This window comes from Martes martes (genome assembly GCF_963455335.1).
Source record: "Martes martes genome assembly, chromosome: X".
Classification (NCBI taxonomy): Eukaryota; Metazoa; Chordata; class Mammalia; order Carnivora; family Mustelidae; genus Martes; species Martes martes.
This window is the reverse complement of record NC_137897.1, coordinates 96,480,010-96,505,561: the sequence shown is the minus strand read 5'-3', so window position 1 is coordinate 96,505,561 and position 25,552 is coordinate 96,480,010. Positions and strand designations below refer to the sequence as shown.

The window sequence follows — 25,552 nt, the reverse complement described above, 5'->3', positions numbered from 1 at the left end:
AATACAACCTAAGGGTATTTAGAGAAGAGTCTTAGGGATAATAACTTGGGTCACTCAATGCCCTTTCTTTTAGAATTTTTGAGCCCTTAGGGGAAACATCTCATAGACACAGTACTTCATTGTGTGATTTTTCCTAAAACACATGTCTTTAAAAAGAAGGGAAAATATTTTACAGCTGTCAGTTTCCTACACAACTCTCACCACTTTATCCTTTAGTTAACCTGTTCAACCATATGTTTAGGAAGATGTGTTGACTGTTAATAGATATACCATCTGCTCTTTATAACAATTATGTTCTATTTTTACTTGATGCTGAAGACCTTGAGTCAGTAGAAAATGGTATTCTAACCATAAGATTATCAAAAACTTTCCTCTAAAGTAATCAGAAAGGCTATAAAAATCCACTGATGATTTTTTCCCCTAGAGAAAAACTCCACTGATTTTACATCTTCAAAAGACAACATATTTGTTAAAATAGGAAAAAATATTTTAAGTCATGACACTATTTTGCATTGCTCACAGAATCAATGGAGCAAATTTAATAGATACACCTTTCATGGTATTTTTCTGTCAAGGCCCAATTTTGATAATGCAAATGCCAATGAGTTATGAAAGGTTGAGTTTCTCCTAAGAAGTCAAGTAGTTAGAAGATCTAAAATATTTGTGAAGATTTTCTCCCTTCCTGGTATCCTTACCAATAAGCCCAACTTAAAACACTAACCCAACTATTAATCTTTCAAAAATCAATAGACCCAGAAACATGCTTGAAGTTTTTTTCCCCTCCTTTACTTCCCCCAAAAAGAAGCTAACCTTTGAGATAGAATTCCTATTATCCACATATCAAGCTGTCAGTATCCTATGCAACATAGTATTTGCTTTTTCCTTTTTTTTTTTACTTCTCCTGAAGCAACACAAACAATTCTGCAATTCCACTTAAAGAGAATCCAAGTAAATTTCTGAAAAAAATCAAAGGTATTAAGTTATTTATTCTAAATTCTCACCATTTTTTTGTTTTTATAATGTATCTTAATTAGAGTAAAAAGAGGCTAATATATTTGATTAAACAATTTAAGGTTTGTATGCATTTAACTATGCTAAATGCTACTCATTCTCTCATGATAATGTTAGAATCAGTTGATTGATCTTAACTATATTTGGTTTGCTACTAATAAGTATCAAGACAGTATTAACAACCAACATTTATTGAATGACTAATATAGGCTAGCTGCTGGCCTATATTAATATATATTATTTTCCAGTAGTATAGACAGAGTTGTCAATATCCCCTAATCTCAGCCAACTTGCTCTGTAACATGATAATATATACCACTTATGGAGTGCCATTCTGCCCCCAAGCACTATACCAGATGCTTTACATTCAGTTATCTTGTTTGATTCTCATCACAACCCTGATAGCTTAGGTGTAGTGATATTTATATGATAAATAAGGAAATGGAGGCTTGGAATGAGTAAATAATGTGATAGACTCTCACCGCCAGCAAATGGCAAAATTGAAATTTGAGACATCCAGTATGTCTGATTCCAAAGCCCATGCCCTTTATACCAAAATTATTCCATCAGACTATTCATTACCTTTAGTTTCTCCCATAAGAAAACCTGCCAGAAACAAAACCCGTCATCAGTGCAGGTACAGATACCAAGGGGCTGTAGACTCTAGAAGAAGAACAGAGTTTTATGCACAGAACTTTAAAACCCTTCTCAAGTCTAATGAAGTGCAGTCAAGGAAGTAATTCTGAAGTAAGATTAAAAAGACAGAAGGCCAAATTTCACAGAGGCCAACGTAAATAGAAAAACACGTTCTTTTTCACCTCTGGTTACTTACGTGCTCCTACTGTAGCCATCCTCCTCCCAGTGTCTCTTTCAGACCTGGTGGAGGTGGCAGCTTCCAGAACCTCCCTATATTGACTTCTCTTCTCACTTGCATTGCTGGTGTTAAGCTCTGTGCAACAGTGTGGGCCCAGGGAACAGATCTTAGATAAGTCAATAAGATGGAGGGATTTTTATTTATTTTGATAGCAAACTTTATTAAACATTTTTTTCTACAAAAGCTACATTCCCACAAGGCCACTTCCATAAAGTTGTCAATAGGAGCTTGTGTGAAATTGAATTCAACGGTATTTACCTTTGAATGTGTCCTCCATGGCCTCCTATTAACCATCCAGGGCCGGGGAAATCCAAATGTAGATCTAAGAAGTGCCACTATAGCTTGGTACAAGAAAGTTGGGTTAAGTAGAAAATAGAGAAATGATTGTTCCATCTCTGAATGAAAAAAACTCTGTGCCTCTTCATAATGACCTTTTAAATAAATTAATGATTTTATGAAAATAACTAATGTTTTAATAAGTTAAAAATGGCTAGCTCTTTGTCAAATGCTCCATTCCTGCCAGACCAGTTGTAGTTCAGCAAATGCCACATATAAATTTCTTATCCAGTTCAGTTTTCAAACACAGGGATCAGAGAACAGATTATCATAAACCTGCAAAGAACCATGTGATATATTCACATGGGGGAGAGAAGAAGAATTTCCTCTGCCACTGGATTCATTCTCAGCTTTCTAAGAATTCCCCAAATAAACTAGATACCACTTTCTTCCTCTTTTATTCCACCCAAGGCAGAACTCGAAGTCTAGATCAGCAGTTGTCTAACTATGGAAGTTTACTGTATGAAGCATTGGTTCTCAGTGCTTTAATACGATGAGCATCTGCAGGGTCACCTGAGGTTTTTGTTAGAATATGACTCACTGAGCTGCATCCTTCAGATTCAGTAAATCTGGAATGAAGCCTAGGCATCTGCATTTTAAGTGCCTCAGGTGATCCTCCTGATACAGGTGGTCAAAAGGCCACAATCGAGGAAATGTTATTTCTTGGCCCTCATTATAAATTCTCGTAGTTGAGTGGAAGATGCCAAGACCACTTCCTAGAATATCTCCTTCCAATTGGAAATAGCCTATGCAAGTGAAACTAAAAGAAGTAGATAATTCGGACTGCAAAGGAAAAATTGGTACATACGAGAAGTATGAGTTTAATGGGCCAGAACATAAAACTCTGAATCCAAGAATGCTAAGTATGGAAAACTTCCAGAAGGAGTAATGAGAAGATTATTTAAGAAAAAAACAAAACTGAAAGAAGAAAGCACACATACCGTAATAGTTCATGGACTTGGAATTTGATTTTATTTTATCCAAATGCAATTTTAAACTAGAAATTATTTTTGTCAGAGTCTGACTTTTGGGTAACATCATACCCTTTCAGCCAAGTTACTTACCACAAGACTTATCAAAGTTCTGTCACACTGTACATCTTTATGTCACCAGAACTACCTATGGGCACCTTCAAAGCCTTCTCAATTCCCCTGATGCTTATTCTTCTCTAAGAATGGATTGAAGGGAAATTAGTGGCAGAGAACTGATAAGCATTTACAGTCAAGAAAGCATTTCTCAACAAAATACTTAGGTTCTAATGCTTTTAGTGGTGGTGAATTTAATATGAACACTTACTTTAAAAGCCTTCCATTGTCACTTATTAATGAAAATGAAATACTGATTATCATATTTAAGCTGTCAAGATGGTAGATTAAACATTTTAAGATACTAGAGAAAAAAATTTTTATTTGCTACAACCTAAATTTGAAAAATAAACAGTAAACTGAGTCTTTTGGGTTGCAATTTTAAGCCCATTCCGCTTTTGAGAAATGTCCTATAATCCTAGGACATTTTTAGCTTTGTTGTGAATGTCTCATAAGAATACAATTCATCTAGACCCTTTATGTACTTTAGAGATAAGGGTTGGTTTTTAGTTTCACTCTTGAATAACTAATTCAGCAATTCCAGGGCCCTTTTAATAATTTGGTACTGCATGTGACATCTTGCAAAAATCTTTGGCATCTGATTTTAAATAGTAAGTGCTCCAAGACAGCAGAGGGCAAGACCGTTACAAGCCCAGAGTTCTTGCAATTAAAAAAAAATTAAGGACACTACAGCCTGGAAGTTTACTCATTTTTTTTCTTTTTCTCTCTATTACTAGAAATAATGGATGACTGCTCAACCAATTGCAATGGAAATGGAGAGTGTATCTCTGGCCATTGTCATTGTTTTCCAGGATTCCTTGGGCCTGACTGTGCAAGAGGTAATGTTGCTCTGTTACTCCAGTTGGTTTAGGGAAATACATGTCCTTTGAGAACTCAGGATCAGTAGCAATAGGAGGAGGAAGAGAAGTGGCAGTAGTAGTAACAACAGCAGCAGCAGCATCCGCCCCACCACCACCACCACAACCAAGAGCTGAGTACTTACCCTGCCAGACACTGTTCTAAACACTCTGTTACCTCTTCAGATTCATACTTACTGTGATAGCCCGGTGAGGTAGATCTACTGTTTTCCCAGTTTATTGGGCAAAGTAACAATTTCAAAGAGGTGAAATAGTCAGGGTTGCCTAACAGGTGGAATTTGTACCTAGGACATCTGTAACTGCTTATACACAGACCCATGTAAACCGGAAGGGACAGGCAGTCACCGAACCGGTAAGTAGCCTTAGAAAGTAAAAATTGGCAAGTCATAAGTTAAACTTGGCAAACTTTACTGTTTCCTAGACTTGCCATAGTTTAATTATTGAAAAGCTTTAGGTATGTCACACCGTGTTTCCCCATAGGCTTACAGTTATTACCGTAGAGATGCTTTCTGCTCATTTTCAGTATATTCTTACAGTTCTCAGTCTGCTAATGCTTTTATCTCAGGTTTCCCAGCCACTCCGTTTCCTTAGATTAAATTCTGCACAGCTGAGTATTCTATAGCACTTGCTGGCTTCCCAGGAGCATGATAGGTCTTGCAAGTCTGGGGATGAGAAATAAAGATGACGGCTGGTATTAAAAATAGAATAAGACAAAAGATGCAGGCCCTGCCCTCAAGGAGCCCATAGTTTTAATAGGGAACCAACAATGGCAAAGCAAAGTATTCTAATAAAGGTCTGCACGCGGTGTCATGGGAGTAGACATCTGTCCAGCATAAATCTATTTAAATGTATAACTTTTTAAAGATAACATTTTATAACATGAATAACTTCCCTATTTATCAGTTTTTACACTTTGGGGGTTTTTCTTTCTAAAAGTGGTATACATCTGTCTGAGGAAGAAAAGCCATAAGAGAAAAAAACCCTAGCTTGAAATAATAATAATAATAATAATAATAGGTGGGATCAAAGGCAAATTCTTAACATAATTTTTATATTTTTGTCACTTATCCTTACTCCATACCCTTAAGAGGAAAATTCTGTTTGCAATCACAGACACTTGCCTATTTAATAAAGGCTAAGACAGAAATAATACAAATTTTTGCCTGAAATATTATATAAGAATCAATAGAGAATTGCCCCTTCGGAGATTTTAAAAGTTTCTGAGAACACTACAAGTTCATTTGCCAACCTTCAGATTCGTGCCCTGTGCTGTGTGGCGGGAATGGAGAATACGAGAAAGGACACTGTGTCTGCCGAAATGGCTGGAAGGGGCCAGAGTGTGACGTACCAGAAGAGCAATGCATTGACCCAACATGCTTCGGTCACGGCACCTGCATCATGGGAGTCTGCATCTGTGTGCCAGGCTACAAAGGAGAAATATGCGAGGAAGGTCAGAGCCCCATTTTCATCTCTTGCTTCAGGCTTTTCTCTCGCCAAACTGTCCAAGTGTCATTGTGTGCTTTTAGTAGAGATGCAAGTCATCTTTGCAAGCTGTAAATGTTCAATATGTCTTTAGTACACGGAGCAGAGGGCTGGAGTCGGGGGAGTTCATGTCTCTTCGGACAGTCTCTAATATTAACACGAGGCTGTGTCTGTGACACTTGCAGATCGGTAAGGAAAAATGGTGCTTCCCCCCTCATTTCTAACACTGTTTTATAACTTGAAAATTTCCATATTGATGATATTAGGTGCTAATTCATATACTTTCATTATTACACAGTACATTAGGCTCCATCATACTTTAAAGCACATGATAAAAATAATAATATATGCACATTTGGAACCATTTCATTGAATGTTTTCTTTGGGAGCGTCTTGTAATTACCATTATTATCATTGCTTTATATTATTTATTTTTACGTAACTCATGCTGAAACTTGACCTCCGTGCCTAAGGAAGCCAACTTACCACTAATGAGTTTCAAAGCAGTGCCTTTATGTTACAATTCACCCCAAAGGAACCTTCATGCACACACGCACAAACGTAGTTTGAAATGGCAATAGTTTTCTCACTTAAAGAGACACATTGGAAAATAAGTTTACTAGTAATCAGACCTTTTTCATGCCACATTCCTCAAATAAGACTGATTTCAGAAATAATATTAAACCATTACCATGGGAGATGGTCTCATCACAACTGTTGTTCAGAAAAGAAGCTGCTGAAAATGCACTATAATTGCTTTTTAAAGATGGCTCATTAAGACAATTACACAGCATTCTAAAGGGTTTAATCTCATTCTGCTCTAATAATTTAGCTTTCCACCTCCCATTAGCAATAGTAGACTTTTGGTGTGAAGATTATATCTGTTCCAATGAACGGTGTTGGGCCTAGACAGGGTACAAGAGTACCTCTGGAAATTGTTTTTATGGTGATCCAACCACAATCATTATATTTAAGTTGTAAAGTCAGATGTTATGTGGACATATGCATGGTCACCAAAACATGGTATCTCTCACAACACCTACAGTTTGTAATGAAAATGTTTGACCTAATTAATTTAGACCCTTCTAATTAAAATTTGGGAGCAACTGAAAAATGGCTTAGCTTACATTTCCCTTCTAGGGGTCACTAAGAAAATTTGTGGAATAACCAAGATAGCAAGGAAGAATGCTCACCGTATTTAACAGTATGAACTTGTCAAATACAGTAGAAAAGAATATTTAAGTCAGACCACAGACTGGAAACTCACAGGCTGAACTGGGCTTATGGGTGGATTTTGTTTGTTTCACACAGTGGTGATAGCGGTAGTGTTTTTGTTGTTGTTGTTTTAATGTGATCCAGTTGCCGAAATATAAAAACAGAGAAATGTCCTATAAAAACCTCTCTTTTGCCGTCTCTTGAACAACTGGAAAACTGGTACTACCGGGCCCATGTTCCTACATGGTGATGATTACCTGGAATAAAGAAGCAGCAGTTTCTGTTAAACTGGATACTTCTCCCAGTTTACTCCCAACACACTGGCTTCTTCCATCCAGTTTGTCTATGTCATGTAGCCTGCCTCCTGGCCCATTCAGACATATGACTTCATGCCTCTGATCTAAGTGACTGACTTACTCATTGAAGGTGGTCTTTTAATAAAATAAATTATACTGGGACGTCTGGGTGGCTCAGTTGGTTGGGCGGCTGCCTTCGGCTCAGGTCATGATCCCGGCGTGCTGGGATCGAGTCCCACATCGGGCTCCTTGCTCGGCAGGGAGCCTGCTTCTCCCTCTGCCTCTGCCTACCACTCTGTCTGCCTGTGCTCGCTCACTCTCTCTCTCTAACAAATAAATAAATAAATAAAATTTAAAATAAAATAAATTATACTAAATTCAATCTCATTTTGTTCGTTAAAGTTGTTATGTTTTAATATAACAAAATGACCTCCTTCTAAAACAATATTCTGTACTTTTAGATTTTCCCTTTAATTTCAAACAATGAACAAAATCAAAGTAGATGTACCTTTTAGTATTTATTTGCTGATTAACTCAGGTAGTAAAGAATTGTGCTAAGACCTGGAGATTTGGGGTTAATTGTAATGACAATAGCACTAATTATAATAATGCTTAGTTAGGCTTACTCTGTTCCAGGACAGTAGGCTACACCCAAGACCAGACCTGTCTTGCCAATGAAGGCAGGTTTTTGTCAGTCTGTTTCCACTGCGGGAAAAGTAATTCAAAGCATACATCCTCATTATGGGGACTTATTTTAGTCTCATCTTATTTGTATTGGGAGAATAGAAAATCTGAAATCAACCTTGTCGTTTTCCCTGGAATGGTCACTCAGTTAAAAGCACAAAACAATTTTCCCCAAGGCAAACACAGAGATCTACTTTTTTTTTTTTTTTTTAAAGAATTTATTTATTTATTTGGCAGAGAGAGATCACAAGTAGAGAGAGAGAGAGAGGAGGAAGCAGGCTCCCCGCCAAGCAGAGAGCCCGATGCGGGGCTCGATCCCAGGACCCTGAGATCATGACCCGAGCCGAAGGCAGAGGCTTAACCCACTGAGCCACCCAGGTGCCCCAGAGATCTACTCTTAAGAGTTTATACCTTTGGGGGCGCCTGGGTGGCTCAGTGGGTTAAAGCCTCTGCCTTCGGCTCAGGTCATGATCTCAGGGTTCTGGGATCGAGCCCCACATCGGGCTCTCTGCTCAGAAGGGAGCCTGCTTCCCTTCCTCTCTCTCTGCCTGCCTCTCTGCCTCCTTGTGATCTCTGTCTGTAAAATAAATAAATAAAATCTTTAAAAATAAAAAAAATAAAAAAAAAAAAAGAGTTTATACCTTTGTTAGAATGTGTCCAAAAATCTCTGAACTCACAGAATCAGAGATAAATAGAATTGTGTCTGTGATATTCTAAAACACTGAAAACTATGTCACAGCATCCTGATGGAAGGAAAAGGCATAAAAAAAAAAACTTCAATTTTTTTTTAAATTAGGCTTACAATGTTGCATTTTCAGTGCTTCCAAGAAATTAATGAAAGATTATAATAAATTCATTATATTGCATGTTTTCACACAACAGCAGTCAGGTCACTTAATACCTAATGATCTAAACTTTATGAAAAGATATGTATGTTTTCATATTTATATATTTTTATATTTGTAGACATATTTTTGTATGTAGTATATTTGTATATTTTATGTATTTACTTATTTATTTTATATTCTCTGTGTAATTATTATGTATATCTTCTTTAGTCACATCAAGTGAAAGCCATTTCTCAGAGCTGTGATTCCAATTTCAAAAAAGACAAGGAAGGACTCCCCAAAAATTCTTTGGCTTTTTTACAAAGCTGAGGAATCCCTATCAAAGGCCCACACTGGAACACCCACCCATATGTGTGGGAGTACTACACGTTGCTCGCAGTTTTACACAACAGATGTATGGTTTTCTTTGTCTTCTTTTTTTGGGGCGGAGGGAGGGAGAGACTCTTTTTTTTTTAAAAAGATTTTATTTCTTTATTTGTTAGAGTGAGAGAGAGAGAGAGAGAGAGAGAGAGCGCACAGGCAGGCAGAGGCAGAGGGAGAAGCAGTCTCCCTATGGAACAAGGAGCCTGATGTGGGACTCGATCCCAGGACACTGGGATCATGACCTGCGCCGAAGGCAGCCACTTAACCAGCTGAGCCACCCAGGTGTTCCGTTTCCTTCATCTTCTAATTTTAGGATTCAGCCTTTATGATACCCTCCCATATTTTTAAGTGTTAATAGTCTTCAGGTTTGAATCCAGCCTTTGCATGAGACATGTTATTACCTAATTAAAACAGTATTAATGACATAGTAGGAAATCAGTGTGCGTATCTCAGTTTCATTATCCTAAGGTATATAGGCCGCACCTGTTCACTTTTTTCTTTTTTCCTCCTTTTTGGCACCTTCAGAGGACTGCTTAGACCCGATGTGTTCTGGCCATGGCATCTGTGTAAAAGGAGAATGTCACTGTTCTACTGGTTGGGGAGGAGTCAACTGCGAAACTCCACTTCCTATTTGTCAAGAGCAGTGCTCAGGACACGGGACTTTTCTTCTGGACACTGGAGTGTGCAGCTGTGATCCCAAGTGGACAGGATCTGACTGCTCAACAGGTACATTGGAGTTACCTCTTTCTCCTCCTTCCTACACTCCCAAATCCTCATTGGTCTTTGTCTTATGGTGGTACCTCTCAAAGTCTGATCTGTATGCCTTCATGGGTCATAAGGGACTTCCAAGTGTTTCCTAGGCTAGTATTTGACTGGGTTTTCATAAACAACATACTACTGGACTTGTAATTATATCTTTTGTTGCTGTCAATCTGGATTTGAACCTCTGTCCTCATTCTGCATTTTCCTGCAGTCATTTCATCCTTTCCCATGTCTCCCACTGTCGGTTCTCTAAAGGTTATTTTAAATCAGTATCCCCCTCAAACTCAAATAATCCTTCGTTTCCGGTCATCTGCTGAGTATTTCCGCTGGGTGTTCCATCACTGAAAAACAGAACTAAGCTCAGGAACTCTATTTATACCTTGCCATATTGCCACCCAATTACTATTCCCACAACTCGGCTGTCATTTTCCTATCCCCTACCTTAAAATCAGCAATAGATCTCCACTGTCTAGAGACAAACTTCAAATATCTTTGGCTGATATCAAAAGCCCACCAAAAACTATTCCAAACCTCTGTCTCCAGCCTGTCTTCTACTTCTGCTTCCTGCATAAATCCCTCTTTCTGCGAAAGGGCTCTCATATGCTCTGTTCACTCCCAATACATCACACGTTCACATTTTCTCTGTGCCCTTTCCTCAGCAGGGAATGCTGAGGTACCTTTCCACTTATGAAAATCCAACCCATCCACCAAGACAAATTACAGTTTTAGCTATTCTATAAAACCTCTCCTGATCACATCGAGAGGAGCCTCTAAAACCCTACCATACTCATTGCAAGAGAGTAAAATTGGCATCGTGATATAGTTATTTGTGTACATGATTTGTTTTGCCACCACCTAAACTAAAAATATTGGGTCATTCTTTATACTTTTTTTCCTTATCCTCAGGCCATGTGCTCATTAAATAAGTAGAATTAATAAATAATAACTCCTATGGAACCTCTGCCTATGAATTTTTTGGAGGATATAAAATGCCATGTGCTAAACAGGAAAGATTAGAAGCTCTATGAGACTTCTTATACCACTGAATTTGTTTGTGAACCAAAAAGTCTATAGTCTCATGCTGTAAAGAAACAAGAAAATCCCTCTGTTAAGAGCATTAATTCTGACATAATTTTTTACAAAATTGTGTTGCCTCACATAGAAATAATATGGGACAGAGGATTGCATTTTACAGTTTCAGAAATGGATAAAATGATAAAGACAATGTAATAATAACTAAAATGCAGACCTTAAAAATTATTCATTTATTTACAGAACAGATGTATGTGTGCCTGCTATGTGCTTGGTGTGGTGCTTGGTGCTGGGGCTATAGTGGCAAACCAGATGGATGTCTTTCTTGCACAGGAGAAGCCTATAGTCTAGTGGAAGAGACACATAGAACAAACTAGAAGATGGTTAGAGAAAGAAAGTAGCTGGGTATTGTGGCTCTAAACTGAGTACTGATTTACTTGCTGAATGTTATTGAACCCCTTCCAACCTTTCATGGGTCAGACATAGTATGTCTAGAGTTTCAAGTTTAAAACAAGAGTGTTAACATTTGCATTATTACTAAAGCACACACTTACATAATTGCTATGTAATAGGCACTATTCTAAGTGTTGTACATGTATTTTTTTAAATCTCCATAACAACCCTGTGAGGTAAGTCCCGTCATTGTGCCCACTTTACAAAGGAGGAAGCTGAGACACAGAGAGGTTAAATTAACTTGTCCAAAGTCAACTGCATAGTAGTTATCAGAGCCTAACCTTGCACTAAGGTATTCTGGCTTCACATTCCAAACATTTAACCACTGTACTGTATTTATTAGTTGAATAGTGATTCTGTATCATACAATTTCTCCCTAAGGCCACTCAAATCTGTATGTGCTTTTCCTGGTGCCTCAGAATTGGGCAAAACCTTTGGCGATATACCAATCACCAGTTGTACAAATTCAAATATTTGTATTTCCAATGTATCAACATGAAATTCATTGTGCTGAGAGTTTGTTTTTCCTCAGTCCACCTCTTCCACCTAATACACAAAAACATGCACCAATCCTATCAGCAGAAATCACTCAGAAGAGGAAGAAAGGACTAATTATGAACATGCCTCTACACTTGCCCCTCCCCACTTCCAGATGAATTACCCTAAACCCTACCCCACTCCTCCCTCATCTCAAATCACCCTTACCCACCCAAACAAATCAAATGATGAGGAAAAGTGATAGTCCCATAGAAGATTAGGTGTGGAAGAAAGTGTGGAGTTATCTTCTTCGGTCTTTCATAGATGTGGTGGTTTCTAGTCCTTCTGCCTCAGCATCACTAGAGATTCTAATACTTGGAGGCACAGAGACATTAAATGGTTTGCCCATAGGTGAAAGCCACTGCAGTGGTCTAACCTCTTCACTTAATTGTTCATTTGCCAGACATTTACTGAGCCCCTATTATGTCCCTGGCAGCATGTGAGGCAATGAAACATATCCATAGCTGAGGAGACAATTGTGAACAAAAATTTTAAATGTCTCTCACTAAGTGCTCTAAAAGAGAGACAGAAGCAATGCACAAGGTGTATTTCACATTATCTGAAGGTCTAGGAAGTGGTCACAAAAGACTTTATAGATCATGAAGGGGTCTGTATACCACACCTATGAGTTTGGACTTGAGCCTGAGGACAATGGGAAAGCCATTGAAGGGGTTTAAAGAGGTTAATATCATAACCATGTTTATACTTTATTTTTTTTAAAGATTTTCTTTATTTATTTGAGAGGGAGGGTGAGAAAAAGAGTGTGAGTCGGGGGGAAGCAGAGGGAAGGGAGAAGCAGACTCCCACTGAGCAGGGAGCCCAAAGAGGGACTTGGTCCCTGGCCCCCAGGATCATGACCCAAGCTGAAGGCAGGTGCTTCACCAACTGAGCCACCTAGGCGCCCTAACTGTGTTTGTATTTTAAAATGATCACTCTGAAAGTAGTTTGGAGGATATAGTGAAAAGTGATGAAAACTTGATATAAGGGAATTTAAGCACAGATGGAGGCAAGAGGATGGATATGAAAGAAGCTAGGAGACTTGGTTACTGGAAATGTGTTAGGGCAGGTAGGAATTTTCACTAACTCTGTGATGTCTACAGTGGGAGACTGGATGAATGGTGATGACACCCTAACAGACAAGTGAATTATTCATTTATGAAACAAGTTTTCATTGAGCACCTACTATGTACCGTGTGCTAGGATCTTGGGACCCATCAGTGAGGAGAATAAAGATTCCTGTGCTACTGGGGCTTGCAGTCTGGCAGGGTGAGACAAGCAGTAAACAGTGAACAGTGGAGGTGACTGGCTGGCTCAGCCGGAAGAGCATGCAACTCTTGATCTTGGGGTTGTGAGTTCGAGCCCTGTGTGGGGTGGAGAGATTACTTAAATAAACAAGAGTAGGGAAAAAAACAACAATGAACATGTTTCAAGTTTTTAAAACATGAGGAACCTGAGGGCCAGAGAGGTTAAATAACTCATCCAAGACCAACAGCCTGCCTGGTTGCAAACCGGCAGATAGAAACTGGTTCTGCTGATTTTGTTCCATGCCTGACATTCTTCTCAGCCCTCCATCCTCCCCCCTGCCAAAGGAAGAAGGAAGAGTTAGATAGGAGCTGGGACTCCGGTGAATAGATGAACTTACAGAAAAGGGAAAGTTCAAGGAGATGAAGGGCATCAAATATCAAGTACACAAATAATACATTTTGTCCAGAGATCCTAGATGAAAGCCACATTCATCCATTCTGGACCCAGTAGAAAAAGAACACTTAGAAGCATCTCTTGCTCAAAGAAGCAAAAGAGTGGATAGGTATGACCCAAAACTCAGCAGCCTCTCAGGCAAAAAACCTTCCTAATAAAACTACCAAATTGAAAAATAGGGGAAGGAAATGCCTTCCAAATCTCTAGTGCCACAGTAAGAATAGTCCTTCTGTGATTTTTAAGCTCCATAAAGGTTGTTCCCAGAGAGCATATTTAACCATCAAGATGATCTCACTGTGCAGACTTTTAATTGAGTGTGCTCAGTACAGGAAGCAATTTAACATCTGATTCTTATAATGGATCATGTCATTTCAAAGGTGGATATGCTCTTTGCCATTGATCATTTTCTTCCTCTAAGTGCATGAAGCTTAGCTGTTAGCATGTTAACTGGGCTGCTCTGATACCAAGAGGACTGCCGTGGATGGTTTACTGGTGATTTTCGGTCTGTTTGCAGGTACATTGAGTATTGTTAGCAGCAGTGAACTGATACTTGATATAGGTTTCTCTCACCTGAGGGTCTCATGGTAGTTCACAAAGGTTAACGCATTAGTCTTTTAAAAAACCTCAAGAGGAATACAATTGAAGCTTGTTATAACATGGTTGAGATTTGGATATACCACAGGTCAAATCACGCTCCCTTAAAACGGAACTCCTTGCCATGAAATCTCAGTAATACATTTAACCTATGCTAAGGATACTGGCCCTAACCTCTACTGTTGTCATTTTAAAATGCATTTACTATATTTCTTTCATAAAATCTGGCTTCTCCTGGTCACATAGTCTTTGAGGGGGAACATAAAAGCAGAGTTCAGAGCTTTGTAGTCCTCTCTTCTTGATGAAACTTCCTCTGAGCCACCCCATCTATTGTTACTCATAGATAACAGGCAGCGAAATTCATAGAAGGTAAGCATTCACGTAGAGAGGACAACTCTGTTCCTCTCTACTGTGATCCTCTCTCATTATACTATATCTTAGAAGTAGATTAATCAGCTAGAGAGAGATGGAACATTCAGCCCTGAGATATTTCTGAACATTCTATTTGCTATACAGCAGAAGCCATATCAGGTACTATCATTATGTACCCCATCCACACATCCGGGGTCAGTTCCTGAAGATCCCATAAGGCTCTGTTGTAAGGATATTTGTTTTCAGGCTAGTCTATGACATGTGGCCATCTTGTCCACCAGAGACATGACAGTATATGTATGTGTGTGTATGTATAGTCACAGCACAACGACCTTGAATGACTTGCTTAACTTCTTGGAGTCTCAGCTGCCTCATCTGTGAAATGGTAGATTAGTCAAATGGCCCTTGAGGCCCCTTCCAACACTGAGATCTATGATTCTTGATCCTGTATATTGAGCTTTTGACACTGATTATGAATGGTTCATGGATACAGTCCATAAACTCTCAGCTCCATATTGTTTATGGTGAGAAAATATTAATTGTAGTTTTGTTTTCATTAAAAAGACACCCATGCTTTGACATATAGACCATGTTGTTTGAGAATTTGCCTCTATTTATAGAGGTACACGTATACACACACACATATACGTGTGTGTGTGTATATATATATCTTCATTATAACAATGTCTCATTATGTTTTTAAGTGTTCCCTAATGGATGGTGATCTGCATCTACTAATAAAACAGATAATTAGAGAAGGAAGTTGTAAGAGGCTCATATAATTATTTTTTCCAGGGAAACTTTCCTTGATGATACAAAGACTGTATGCTTTAAAAAACATTATTAGTTTTCCCCTTTATTGAAAGTGCCAATAATCAAAAGATTTTCATCTGACCATACATGTCTACCACATACAATGTATCACTTTCCTGTAATTTCTAGGTATCGATCAGACCATTTGAAATGATTAGTGTGTACACTGTATTTTTCCTACAGACATTACAGAAACAGCAGGGTCATAAATGCCATTTGATAAAGAAGCTTTGTTCAAAATGTAATGCACACGCTATGGGCACAACTATGTAGCCATTCATCATGCCAGTGAAGAGAAAAATCTACTCATATATAAAATAACTAGAATTTAGCATCTTCCAAAGAAAAGAGATAATTAATATAACCAGATAGGAGCCTAGCATTGCAGGTGCTTTTCCCTATTTGGTTTTGGACACACACCTGAATTTCTTAGGAACAGTAGCTGAGGTCTCAGAAGATATGTTTCTTTTAATTAGCAAACAATGTTAGCATATCATAATGCTACAAATTCCCTGTACTTAAAGAAAAGCTCGAATATAGACAGCTAGCCACTGAAACATGATAGAAGGTTTTATAGTGCTTTTCAGCCTACAAGAACAAAAAGCTTGTGACTAATCCCTATATAGATTCCATTAACTTGCTATTCAAAGTATGACAATCTCTGATCAAATTCATTTTAAAGCAAATCATTTTCTATTCAGTAAAAGAATAAAGAATAAACCTTCAGGTGGTTCTGATTTGATTGATTTAATAAAAAAATAAAGAAACCTGATTGATAGCGTGGCTACAGCATTAACACTACAGTGAGGTCAAAACATTAACTCTAGATTGTTGAATCAGTAAGCGAAGTTCATTGGTGGCACTAGAAATACAACCCAAAACCATCCTTAAGAGAATTACAAGTCAAATTGAGTGTGTAAGACTAAATCCACAGATATATCTCTGAGAGAGGTATGAAGTAGAAAAAAATCACGCTATTATCATGATTTCCTAGCAACATGTCCCTCTCAGAGATAGTCACCCCCTAAGCCTTTTTTTGTCTCAAGTGAAAATAGAAATTGAGCCCCAAAATGTTCTCCTATTCAAAAATCCCATATCTTTATAAAAGTGAATTCATTTAATGACCATTAGATTGAGTATGTATGTACATATGTGTGTGTGTATAGACAGATAGATATAGATATAGTCAGGTGATGCAAAGCACAACAAATATCAAATGTTTTCAAAATACATCTTTTACATTTTGTTCTGAGACAATGAAAACCACACCTGTAATGCCCGCATTAACAGGCAGCATGCAAAATCCAGTGGAACTTTTGACAATTTGACAAGTTTGCACGGAAAGGTAAGTTTGCAACTGCCTCTGTAAATCCGAGCTAACTACCAACTGTTCTAGGACATTAAAGCTTTAAAATTGCTTTGCAAACCAGAGACATATATTTAAATAAGGTGGCAATTGTGAGGCAAGAAAATGTAAGTAAGCATGAGTGTGAAGAGGTGTGCTTATTTACATGTTTAAAGTACAGTCACTAATAAGGAATACATTTTTACACATCTATAGCAACATCTAAAGAAAACAGGAAAATTTTGTGCTTCGCTTGAAATACATTCCTCTCATTTACTCAATCTCTTACTCTGCATTCTGGGTTCGTATGCTAGTGGGCACTTTTCTCGGTTGTTTATCTACATGAAGTGAACTCGGACACAGCGAAGGTCCTATCTAAAAGGTATATTTGGCCCTGTAGGTGGGATCCTGTAGGGAGCTGGATGCCCCCCTGCACAGGGTGACCTGCTGCCTGGCAGTCCTCTGCCAGGGCAGAAGGAGGTGGAAAGTGTTTTATAGTGGAGACGGCTGTGAGAGGTTAAAGGAAGCCAGAATGCAGTTGTGCAAAACTGGTGGCCAGGACATGGGTAATGAATCAAAATACGTCCCAATTCCATATGTCAAAATCAGATGACTGGAGATTCTAAAGAGCACCCCGTGTATCTCCCCCCACCAATAAATTAAATGATACTTTCATTCCTAAAACACAAATGTCCTACCTTTATCTGATGGTTTTTATTTTTTCTCCAAATACATATATACTCATTTTCTTCATTTCATCATTATGGACATAATATGGGGGTCATTATTTGATGTTGGATTGCACATTGATCTATGATGATACAAAATGCCTGCAAAATACCTGAAGGACTATTCCAGATTCTGAGTCATTAGAGAGAAGGAGAAGAGGGATGGGAAGGACAGAGATTAGTCTTTCATGAAAGAGTGAGGACAGTACATTTTCACATTAGGTGGAGCTCATAGAAATTCTGAATGGGGTCTTGCATCTGCTATAAAAAACTTGACTTGTACCTAAGCTTCCAAATTCCCAGTAACCTGGTAATAAGGTTTCTGGGAAACCCTTTCATACTGTCCATAAAGTATAAGTAGAGTAGGTAATAGTTTCCTCATTTTATAGCTGAAGGAACTAATTTGCTTTGAGACACAGGACAACTTAACTTTGTTTTGTATGCTTCAAAGTTGAGGCTGACAATAGCATTCACAGCCCAATGCCCTGTCCTAAAGATCACTGCAGATTCATTTTTTTTAATCTTGCTTGTGACTTGCTGAGTTTCTTGAATGTAAAGACACTTGTCTTCCATTAATCATAGGAAGTATTTAGTCATTATTTCTTTAAACCTTGATTTTCCCACATTCTTTATTACCTCCTTTTGGAAGTTCAATTAGACTGCCTACTCTGACCTTTATGTCATTTACTTCTTTTTCCTATTTTCCATGGCTTTGCTTCTTTGTTATAGATAATTTCTTCAAATTTATCTTCTGGCTCACTAAATATCTCTTCAGCTCTGTTGATTTTGATGTCTAACACTTCCACTGAATTTTTAATTTCAGTGATTACTTTTTATTCCTAAAATTTTAACTTTTTTTTTTCAAATATTCCTCATTGATTTTTGATAATATTTTCCTCTTTAATCCTGTTTCTGGTTATTCCCTTTAAACATATGAAACAGTTATTTAATATGCTGAGAATGTAACATGTCAAATCTTTGTGGGTCTGGGTCTGTGTTTTGTTGTTCCTATCAACTCTTGCATATGACAGCTTGCTTTCTTGTTTCTGTTATTTTTTCTTTTTTTAAAGATTTTATTTATTTATTTGACAAAGATCACAAGTAGGCAGAGAGGCAGGCAGAGAGAGAGAGGACAGAAAGCAGGCTTCCTGCTGAGCAGAGAGCCCGATGTGGGGCTCGATCCCAGGACCCTGGGATCATGACCTGAGCCGAAGGCAGAGGCTTTAACCCACTGAGCCCCCCAGGCGCCCCACTGTTATTTTTTTCTTGTGAGTTCAAATATGTTCACATTTTCTCTCAGTCCCGTGTGAAGCCAGTATTCCTCTGGGGAGGATTTATGTTTGTGTCTGCCAGGAGCCCTTCTCCTACAGACCAGGGTAAACTTTAAATTAAAAATCTCAGGTCACAGTTTCTTGACCATATAGATAATATAAACTCGGGCTCCATGCCCTCATGAAACTGGACTAGTGGCCATGAAATCTAGGAGGAAGCTAGTTACTTAATATCTTCAGACCTAAGCCTGAGACAGATCATTTTCTTCCAGTCTGTCTTTGCAAGGCACATTGTCTTCTAGATGGGTTTCAAACATGGATCTCCAGTCCTGCATCAGCCCAAAGTTTAGCTAATAATCTGTTGCCCCTCTGGACCCTCACCAAAACTCGACATACAGCAGATGCTTCCAGTGTCCTGGCAGAGCTCTGACTCTCAATATAATCTTCGGCAACTCAGCCACTCTGGGTCTCAATTTACACATCTGCAAAATGTGTTTTTCAGCTAAGTGCACATTTAAAATCTATTTTTTAGTAATTTCCTTTTTTTTTTTTTTTACTCGAAGTGGATAAAAAATTTAAGTTCCAGTTAAAGAATTCTTTCTACTGAAGTATGGGTAAACACATTAGAGTCCAACAAACTTAAAAGGAGTTCATTCCATGCTACCGAAATGCTTCAGTTAATGTGCATTAGGAGAACATTCTAAGTAGTATTGTTCAAAAGATATTTCTGAAACCACAGCAGTCAAATTAACAGTGGAGTCAAGAATAAACAGTTTCAACAATCAAAAAGAGCTTCCCACACTTCTCTGCTAGGTCCATTTATTTTTTAAATTTTATTCTGCATGTCAAGCATCAAGCATTTAAAGTACTCTAAATACCACTGCCTACTTTCTTTTCCAGCACACTCCCTTTTGTTCATTTCCTTGTTGACAGACTTACTGGTATAATCATGGGATGTTTTTACTAGATTAGATCTTAGAGAACACCTAGTTCTGCCCACTGTTTATATAAGGAGGGAAAACTGAGGCCCAGAAAGGTCGAATGACTTATGCTGGATCATGCAGCTAATTAGGCCCATAGTTAATATGAAAGGCAAGTCTTGGGATTTCTGGTTTAGACCTCTTGTTCAATATACCATTCAGAGAAGCTTGCTCAGATTCAGATATTACCTTTCCATTGTCAGCACTGGCACTGAATATCTAGAAAAGTGGCAATAAGCATATACAGAGCGGTATCCCAGCACCTCTTCCTAGACTGTCAGAAAATTATGAAAATTGTCAGAGATTCAGGACAGAAAAAAATTCAGACAGAAATGAACTCACATCCCAGCTCGACTTCTAAGTTACTATGAGATCTCGAGTAAGTTACTTGGTTTTTCTGAGTTTCTCCTGTAAAATGGGGAAATAATTCTTACTATGTAGGGTAGTTGTAAGGGTTAAATGAGATAATGTATGTGAAACACCTAGCATAATGCTTCTCCCATCATAGACATTAAATTATAATAATAAATGGTAGCTATTATTGTCATTATATTTCAATTCTCATTGTAAAGACACATTTCAAAGACAAATCTTTTGTAAGTAGAAGATAAATTAGTAGCTGTCTCAAAGAAATTCATTTTCAGATACTGTAAAGCTGAATTAGTTTAAAAGAGTATGAAAATTCTCTCTACCCCAAAGGCATTGCATGCTTTTGTTCCTACCTAAATGGTGTTGTTTCCTGTGTTTGTAGAATAGATGTTTTACTGAAAAGTTGGCTAAAAAGTAGTTGTTCTGTCTTTTCACTCCCTTTCCTTTAAGTTCTGCTATTCATTATGAAATCACAGTCAGAGAAAATTTATATTCCGGGTATGTCAGATAAGATTAGAGTTCAGCGACAAGAAATACCTCCCTCAAGGAAAAAAAAAAAAGAGAGAGGCTTAAACAAGATATAAGTGTGATTTTTCTCTCACACAAAAGAAATCTAGAGGTAGGCAGTCCAAAGCTTGTGTGATGACTCCAGAAAGAAAGCTGCTTTTCACTCACACCTCTCCTATCCCCGGGATGGACCCTTATTCTCATAGTATGCAATGACAGCCAGTTTTCCAGCTACCACATCTTTGTTCCAGGCACTAGAACGTGGACTAGGAAGAGGGGAGAGGACTTGTCCCCTCTGTTTTTTTTTTAATATTTTCTTTATTCATTTAAGAGAGAGACAGAGCACGAGTGGGGGTGGGAGGGACTGAGGGAGAGAGAGAAGCAGACTCCCTGCTGAATGGGGGCCTCCATGTGGGGCTCAATCCCAGGACTCTGAGATCATGGCATGAGCTGAAGTCAGACGCTTAACTGAGTGAGCCACCCAGGTGTCCCTACCTGCTCTCTTTTTTTTTTTTTTTAAATCAGTAAGGAGTTCTCTTCCACCCTATTTTTTTTCTTTTTTTTTTTTTAAAGATTCCATCCATCTATTTGAGAGAGAGGGAGATCACAAGTAGGCAGAGAGGCAGGCAGAGAGAGGAGGAAGCAGGCTCCCTGCTGAGCAGAGAGCCCGATGTGGGGCTCGATCCCAGGACTCTGGGATCATGACCCGAGCTGAAGGCAGAGGCCTTAACCCACTGAGCCACCCAGGCGCCCCCCTACCTGCTCTCTTTAAAGGAGACTTCGTTGAAGCTACTGCTGGAAACGGTCATCTGTATATCATTGACCAATAACTAAGCCACATGACCATACCTGGATGCAAAGGAAGCTGAGAAATGTGATCTTTATTTAAGGGAGCTATGTGCACAAGTAAATAAGATCAAATTTCACTGTAGTTTTCTAGCTCCCGACCAACACAACAGGCCAACATGAGCAGTTCTGTGATTCACTGAGTCCCCAACAGAAAGACAAATGCATGGCTCAACAGAAATAAAACTTTTCTTTGTACTAAGAGCAGTGAAACATTTCACTTATGGATCTTCTTTAAGCTTTGGTAGAGAAATGAATTAAAGTATCTCCTTATTAGTTTCTATATTTACTTCATGTTGAGAGCATCTGCGTGGCTCAGTTGGTTAAGAGTCTGCCTTTGGCTGAGGTCATGATCCCGGGGTCCTGGGATTGAGTCCCACGTCCGGCTCCCTGCCTAGTGGGGAGCCTGTTCCCCCTCTAACCTCCCACCTTGTGATCTCTCCCTCTTTCTCCCTCTCTCTTAAATAAATAAATCATAAACAAAATATTTATATTTACTTCATGTTGAAATGATAATACTTTGGATATATTGGGTTAAATAAATATAAAAATTATAATTATTTACTTAAAAGAGTTTTACCTGTATTTTTAAAGATTTTAGTGTGGCTCCTAGAAAATTTAAAAATTTTCATGTGGCTTTCACTGGTGGCTCACATTCTATTTCTACTGGACAGCACTGCTCTAGCATATGGCAGTATTTACTTTAGCCTACAAAATATAACCAAATGTATCTTCCAAAGTAAACTGATCCTATTCAGATACCAAGGTGCCTGAACAAGTAAACTTATAGTATAGGATTGTTGGCAAAGTTAATCATATGTAGAGGTCTACCAAAAATGATGACTTTGGTTTTAGTATAACTGACCAAGAATCCTTCTTGGCAATAATAAGACATCAGTGATAACCATTACTAAACCCACCTTTAATGTATGACAATAAAACTGTAATAAGGAAGCATAAAAGAATGCTTATATCTCTATTTCCTAAGACAGGAGAAGCATTGATTCATTAATAGAGTTCTACAAAATACAATAAAGAATACAAATGTGGGACAATAGTAGAATAATTAAATGCCTAATGACAACCTACTTCTTGTGAGCCTGTGAAACACAGGCTTTGAATCTCTCAAGAAGGAAACCAGCATATCTTTCAGATAAAATATCTAATAAAGTAGTGGGTTTGTAACTTAGATGGAGTAAAGAGGTTTTATGTAATTAAATGAGTTAGAACACTCTGGTCCAGTTAGAAAACCCACAGAGATCATAAACAAACCGGCAAAGATTAAAGCTTGTTGTTAGAGTGGTCTTGGATGGCTCTTAGGCCATGAAATCTTCCTCAGATGTTTTATTTAGCTTGATTGTTTACAAAATCATGTGTGCTATATAAAGGAGAATTACCAGGATGGAGTCAGGTTCCTCAGGGTCACCAAGTTATCAGTTGGCATCTGAGCTGCCATGACCTCGTTGTCCATATTTGTACCTTGTGTAACTGCCACAGAGCCTGGCCTCTTTATGGGATGGAACAACCGAATTCAGATCTTTCCACAAGGTCATATTAAATCTGAGTTTTTACTTAACAAAAAGCTTTTCATAAACAGAACTTGACTTTGGTAAAAATCTAAATCACTTCTTTTTTATTTATGAAGGTCACAGCATTAACTTGGCCAGAGTTTTTCTCTAACATTCTTGTCAAACCACATACTAAGAAAGTAGAGACAGACAGAATATCCATTTTAACTGCCATCAGTCCATTCATAATAGGAGCTTGCTTTCACTTGAGGCACATAAGGGAAGGGTTGAAATGGTCCTTGGGAATCAGTGGACCAATAGATTGCAAAAGCCTCTCTCAGTCCACCTCAGCCCTCTTGGTCTCTTTATGTTTTTGGTCCACAACCTAATGCAAACAACCTCCTGAACAGCCATACCAAGGGTTAAAATAGTGAAGAAATAATTAATTTCTTACTATTTCATGATATCCATCTTAACCATCAGAATGAGAAAGGAGAGGCTAATCCTAGTCATGAATCCTATACAGCAAATAAAATCTATAACATTGGCCTCCAGGCTAGATACAAAGTTTCTTGTAGATTTATCCCACATCTTACCCTTCAGTACAAGCAGGTTCGGTGCATAAATACATTTTTTATGTGTGAGGAAATTTCCTTTTGGGTTAATACATCTCTCTCTAAAAATATATCTCCCTCTAAAAGATTAGTTCATGGCCAAGCAACCCCCATAGTCCCTGAAGACTTCTGGTAGAAAGCAATAGGATCCACCACCATCCTAGAATTCTGCTCCTGAAATATGATTTAACTCTACCATAAGGAATAGAGAATGGATAAAAGTTTAAAGATGATTTTAAAAGGACCATATATCTAGGTGAACTGTGTACACCTTGACAGGAGATATACAAGGGTAAAGGCAAATTATTTCCAGATTGCCAAAGAACTGAATCAAAGAGAAGATAGTCCAGTTACATAAGTCAGATATTCAATAATATTTCACCCTACCTCTGTCAAGTTTCACAGTTAATTGTTTCTTAGCTTAAGTGGAGAGGAAAAGAGGCAAAACTGTCAGATATGGGAAGATACCTGTGTTAAAAAGAGGTCTCATGAAATGCTAAAACCAATCCAAAAAGGCAATGCAACAGCAGGGTCTCTACCTATGGAATTCCAGCCTGGGATGTTCCAGGAAAATTTTAGTCATCAAAGAACCTATTGGTGACTCTAAGGAATCTATTTCATACAAATAAATACACCTGATGTAATTAAGTAGTACATTGTCTGCTGAAGTTTCTACCACCACTGGCAGACAAGACCTCTGGCTGCAGTTTGCAAACCCTTATTTCTAAGAATGTACTAGGCATACCTTTTCTGGCCCAGATAACTTGTATCATGGTGGAGCTAAATAATGATTATAATGAGGAGTATGGTAATAATGATGATGTTACATTTATTGAACTCTTACTATATACCTGCTCTACACATATTATCTATTTAATCTTCAAGACAAGTCAGTACTTCCAAAATATTTTCTATACAGCTGTTTTCTGCAAGTTGTTATAGACACCCCCCAAAAAAATCAGTAGTGAAAAAATGAAAGGAGAAATACTACAGCTCCCACTTGGAAATTCACAAAGTACATTCTCATATTATATATTATAGATTCTAAAAAATCTAAAAAATCCCTGCATAAGGAAAGTTGTCTATAAGAGCTTCCCCCAAAATTTTGATCAGGAAACCCAGGTTTTGCTTAATATTTTCTTCGTATTCTGTGGAGTTAACAGTGTTCTTTGGAACATACTTTGGGAAAAGTTGCTATAAAATGTTATTGCCATTTGATAGATAAGGAAATGAAAACTTAGAGAAATTCAGCAGGTCCATCTATTCCCAAAACCCATACTCACCTTGTACTATAATGACTCAGATAAGCACTATCATGATATTCTCTGTCTATTATATTCAAGATGCTTTATGTATTTTGTCTCTCACCCTTGTAACAATCTTGCAGTAAAAGCACTGTGATTCCCATTTTACAAATGAAGAAACTGAAGCTCAGTTAGATCCAATGACTTATCCAAACCTTGCCAAACAAAGAAGCTTATCCAGGATTGTCAGCAGGGATGTAGAATTGGCTGGTTCTGGTCATGTAGTCTTTTTTTTTTTTTAACATATAATGTATTATTTGCCCCAGGGGTACAGGTCTGTGAATTGTCTGGCTTACACACTTCACAGCACTTACCATATCACATACCCTCCCCAATATCCATAACCCAACCACCCTCTCCCTAACACCCTCCCCCCGACAACCCTCAGTTTGTTTTGTGAGATTAAGAGTCTCTTATGGTTTGTCTCCCTCCTGGTTCTGGTCATGTAGTCTTAAGCAAATTACCTAACGTCTTGAAGCTTCAATGTTCACGTCTGTAAAATGGGTATAATACCTCTAACATACAACAGTTATTCAGCAAACTGTGTTACACAAGTTAGTAGTAAGTTTAGTCAAGCCAATATACAGTAAAATAAATACATAGTGAGGCTTAACATTAGAAGTATAGCTCATGAATTTATTCATTGCCTCTAACATAGACAGGAAACTGGTATCAGTCAAGTTTTTAGGCATCATTAGAGAGGACAACTGAGGGCTAGAAAGTAGCAGACAGCCAAATAAACCCCAT

At 38.1% G+C, this 25,552-nt stretch overlaps 1 protein-coding gene across 3 annotated transcripts in view; it reads left to right on the top strand.

The window, feature by feature from the left end:
• The window catches only part of TENM1 (teneurin transmembrane protein 1), a gene marked incomplete at both ends in the record, with an annotated part of 555,572 nt that overhangs the window by 297,529 nt on the left and 232,491 nt on the right, over positions 1-25,552 (top strand). For all 3 annotated transcript variants that reach the window (XM_080831205.1, XM_080831204.1, XM_080831203.1), the window contains 3 exons: positions 4,044-4,145; positions 5,440-5,634; positions 9,598-9,798. In XM_080831205.1, the coding sequence (XP_080687331.1) occupies positions 4,044-4,145; positions 5,440-5,634; positions 9,598-9,798 (498 nt within the window). The remainder of the gene's footprint in view (positions 1-4,043; positions 4,146-5,439; positions 5,635-9,597; positions 9,799-25,552) is intronic.